We start from the raw sequence: 5,000 nt of genomic DNA on the forward strand, positions 1-5,000 counted from the left end.
CACCACCACCATCATCACTATTATATTCACCACCACCACCATCATAGTCATGACCACCATCATCATCACCATCACATCATTATCATCCCCACCACCATCATAATTATTAACACCACCATGTATACCACCACTACCACCATCATTACTATCACTATTATATTCACCACCACCATCATCATAGTCATGACCACCATCATCATCACATCATTATCATCACCACCACCACCATCATAATTATAAACACCACCACCACTACCACCATCATTACTATCACCATTATCAACCCAACCATCATAATCATGACCATCACTATGTTCACCACCACATTACACTATGACTGATATTATTATCATTATTATCACTACCGCCACTATCATAATCATGACCATCACTATCAGCATCATCATCATGTTTACCAACAGCACTATTATCACCACCACCACCATAACCATCATTATTATCACCGCCACTATCACCCATCATCAATACCATCATTGTCAATGTTGATCAGCACCACTCCACAATCACCATCAAGTTCATCATCATCATTACCATAACCATTATCACCATGTTCATCACTACCATTACCACCATCACCATAATGGGTCGACATGTCACTTCTACACAGAGAATGTGACTGGAATAAAACACTGTTGATATCTCAGGAAGCAAGAGACTACTACAACTACAACAATATAACACACACACACACTAACCGTGGACGAAGTGGCCGCAGAAAGCAGAGGCAGGATTCCTCCAGAAGCCATGATTAGATTATCCACCACCTGAGAGATCAGATGCACCGTGTTGTGCACAAACACTACGTTCTCACTGCTGTTCACAAAGTCCATCACAGTCTTAGTAGAGTGGCTGTAAATAAACAAACACACATACAGACATCACCAAGGCACAACAATCAAAACTGCATCCATATTCCCACAACTCCCGCAACTTACCTCCTCCACATCTGCACATCTGTCTCGATGGAGAAGAGCAGGTCAGTCAGCAGGCGCTGGTGCATGTGAGACCACTTAAATTCTGGGATACGGAACATGCTGGAGCGAGGGGAGGATGGGGAACTGTCTCGATTCTGCGCAGAAGACCCAGTGGCCGCTTGGCCTTGGCCTGCATCCTGCAGAAATACATTTGATTTCTATTAATAAACAATATCTAAAATTATAAATATTAACAAAGCCACAATTGTCAACAGCCATTTTTCTAGAACTACAACTGTCCCTTTGCTAGAACCACTATTGCATATGGTCCAGGCTCAAAATTGTTCCTCTAGTAGGCATACAACTGTCTCTGTGATAGAACCACAACTGCATATGTTCTCGACCCACAGCTGTCCCTGTGCTAGAACCACTACTGCATATGTTCTAGAGCCAGAACTGTCCCTGTGGTAAACCCAAAACTGTCCCTGTAATAAAACCACAACTGCATATGTTCTCTACCTACAACTGTCTCTGTGCTAGACCCACAACTGTCCCTGTGCTAGAACCACTTCTGCATATGTTCTAGAGCCAGAACTGTCCCTGTGCCTGTCCTAGAACCATTACATAATTTGTTCTAGAGCCAACTCTCCCTGTGCTGGAACTACAACAGTCCCTGTGCTAGAGCCACAACTGCATATGTTCTAGAGCCAAAACTATCCTTGTGGTAGACCCACAACTGCAAATATTCTAGAGATAGTACTGTCCCAGTGGTAGACTCACAACTGTCCCTGTTCTAGAACTATAACTGTCTTTGTGCAAGAAACACAACCTGTTTGTTTTTTTAACCACTGGCTGTAAGTTGAGCGTTAGGATTGAATAATGTTATCTTAGCACAAGCAGGATTCTTACAATTAGCACTAAACTAGCTGAATATAAAATGTACCTGAAATAAACTGGACAAATACATTACATTAACCATCTTTAATGTAATATTACAAACAGACTTACAGTAGCTGAGGTGTTTTTCAGATCCAGTCTTTCCGTGTCTATCGCTACACTGGAGACGTCCAGTCTGGCGATTTTAACATCTTTAGGCTTGAAGCCTGCTTCTGCACTGGGGCTCTCTGGGACACTAATACCCTCCTGTGTGCTGGGGCTTATATCTGCACTGTGGACTCCTTGAGTACTCGGGCCCTCCTCCATCTTAGGGCTCGTCTCCACACTAGGGGTCTCCTTAATGGTAGGATCCTCCTGCGTGCTGGGGCTCTTCTCCACACTGGAGCTCGTCTCCTCACTAGGACTTCCCTGGACACTAGGAACTTGCTCTGCACTTTGGATCATCTCTGTGCTGGGACTCGCCTCCACAGTGGCCTGCACCTCAATGTCTAGAATCTCTTCCCCACTGGGGCTCTCCCCTATCTTGAGGACCTCTTCAGTTATCTCAGATATCTTCCCCTCTTTCTGTTCTTTCTCTTCACTGTCTCCTTGGACTACATCATCTTTCTTTTTCATTTCATCCATGATTCCCAGTGTATCATCATCTTCATACGAGATCTTCTGTGCACTGGCTTCATGATCAGCTTCTAACATTTGGCTGCTTGCTTCGGTGCTTTTAAAATCCCCTGCTTCACTCTTGTCTTCAATCTCTTTATCAGCTTCTGTCTTTTCCTTTACAGCTTCTTCTTCGGTATCCTTTCCTTCAGACACTTCCAGGTTGTTTTCCTCATGCTTCTTTGTTTCAGGTTCACCTTCATCCTGTGTCTTCTGAATTGAGGCTTCATCTTTTGCGTCCTCTTCCTCAGCTCTGGCTAAAATGTTTGAAACGGTGACTTGAGCCCTTTCTATGCGTTCATCATGTTCTCCACAGACCTGCTCCTCCACCTTTAGCTCGATAATGGTGGATGGAGGTTCAGCTGTAGGGTCTGCAGGCTCTGCAGAAAGTTCGCTGTTCCTGCTCGACCCGGAAACGGTTCTGATCTCATTGTCGCCATCGGAACACATCCGCTGGTATTCGTGGAAAACACGGGATAAGCTTTCTTTGTGCTGCTCGAAGGTGACCTGCAAAGAGAAACAGACCTTCCATTAACATCAATAGTTAAAAATAAAAACAACAAAATCACCAACACAGAATATCAGTGTGGATACAGACTGATCAGGAACCTTGGTGCTATTATGAGTATATCCTTTCAAAAATATGCAACTTCTTTCGGCTGCTCACATTAGGGGTCGCCACATCGGATCATCCGTCTCCACACTACTCTGTCCTCTACATCTGCCTCTTTCAAACCAACTACCTGCATGTTTTCTCTCACCACATCCATAAACCTCCTCCTTGGTCTTCGTATTTTCCTCCTTCCTGGTGGCTCCACCCGTAGCATTCTCCTACCGATGTACCAAATGTCTCTCCTTTGCACATGTCTAAACCACCTCCTTTCCCTTTCACTCTCGCATAGACGCTTCTATCACAAATCACTCCTGCTATCACTCTTCTCCACCCACTCCACCCTGCCTGCACTCTTTTCTTCACTTCTCTAACACACTCTTCTTTACTTTGCACTGTTGAAGCCAAGTACCTAAACTCATCCACCTTCTCCACCTCTTCTCCCTGCAACCGCACCACTCCACTGCCCTCCCTCTCATTCACACATGTACTCTGTCTTACTCCTACTGACTTTCATTCCCCTTCTCTCCAGCGTGTACCTCCACCTCTCCAGGCTCTACTCAACCTGCTCCCTACTCTCATCACAAATCACAATATCATCCGCAAACATCATAGTCAAACAGGTTTAAAGCCGATCCTTGATGCAGTCCCACATCCACCCTGAACCAGTCTGTCTTCCCTACTACATACTTCACTGCTGTCACACTGTCCTCATACATGTCCTGCACCACCCTCACATACTTCTCTGACACACCGACTTCCTCATACAATTTTACAACTCCTCTCTCTCCACCCTGTCATACGCTCTCTCTAAATCCACAAACACACAATGAAACTCCTTTTGTCCTTCTCCATTTTTATCCATCAACATTCCCCAAACAATTAATGCATCTGTGGTGCTCTTCCTCGGCATGAAACCATACTGTGATGGTAACCTCTTCTCTCAGCCTGGCTTCCACTACTCTTTCCCATAATTTCATGGTGTGATTGATCAACTTTATTCCCCTGTAGTTACTGCAGGTCTGCACATTTCCCTTATGCTTAAAGATCGGTACCAGCACACACCTTCTCTATTCCTCAGGCATCCTCTCACCTTCCAAAATCTTGTTAAACAATCTAGTTTAGGAGAGACTGCCATCTCTCCTAAACATCTTTATGCTTCTACTGGTTTGTCATCTGGTCCTACCGACTTTTAACTCTTAATCACTGCTCTAACTTCCTCCTTACTAATCCTATCCACTTGCTGCTGCACCATTTCCACACCATCCAACCTTCTCTCTCCCTTATTTTTCTCATTCATGAGCTGCTCAAAATACTCCCTCCATCTTCTCAACACACTCTCCTCACTAGTCAACACATTTCCATCTTTATCCTTTATTGCTCTAATTTGCAGCACATCCTTCCCAGCTCTGTCCCTCGGGCCAATCGGTACAAATATTGTTTTCTCCTACTTAGTGTTACACTTCACATGCTCATCTTCCTCATTCTAACCAACACGTCATGTTACCAGAAAGTGAACAAAGGAAGGAAAACTTGAATAAAAGGTAGATAAGTTCAGAAAAAAGAATAAAGGAAATGAACAGCAAACTTATAAAAAAAAAAATTAAGAAGAGAAAGAATGGAAGGAACAAAGGTAAAAATGAACAGATATACACAAAGGAAACGAGATGAAAAGAAAAGAAAGGGGCTTCCTACACAGAAGTTATTGTGTGTGTGTATTAAAGAAACGCTTGAGTCTTATTTAAGCAAACGTGATTCCTCTTGTCTTTTTTCAGAAACAAGCTGAAACGGAGCGTGAGTTTAAGCAAAGTTGCTGATTGGTTGGCTGCTGCAAATTACATGACGACCTCTTTACAGTCAGGCAAAGTCCCCCAGAGTTCAGTCATTGTATTTAGATAGAAACC

At 43.7% G+C, this 5,000-nt stretch overlaps 1 protein-coding gene across 2 annotated transcripts in view; it reads right to left on the reverse strand.

Moving 5' to 3' along the window:
• Positions 1 to 5,000, reverse strand: part of lrba (LPS-responsive vesicle trafficking, beach and anchor containing) — a 217,505-nt gene that overhangs the window by 161,452 nt on the left and 51,053 nt on the right. For both annotated transcript variants that reach the window (XM_083532443.1, XM_083532442.1), the window contains 3 exons: positions 1,944 to 2,993; positions 957 to 1,132; positions 717 to 870 (listed from right to left, as the gene is read on the reverse strand). In XM_083532443.1, the coding sequence (XP_083388569.1) occupies positions 717 to 870; positions 957 to 1,132; positions 1,944 to 2,993 (1,380 nt within the window). The remainder of the gene's footprint in view (positions 1 to 716; positions 871 to 956; positions 1,133 to 1,943; positions 2,994 to 5,000) is intronic.

The sequence above is a fragment of the Silurus aristotelis genome, assembly GCF_946808225.1.
Source record: "Silurus aristotelis genome assembly, chromosome: 27".
Lineage (NCBI taxonomy): Eukaryota > Metazoa > Chordata > Actinopteri > Siluriformes > Siluridae > Silurus > Silurus aristotelis.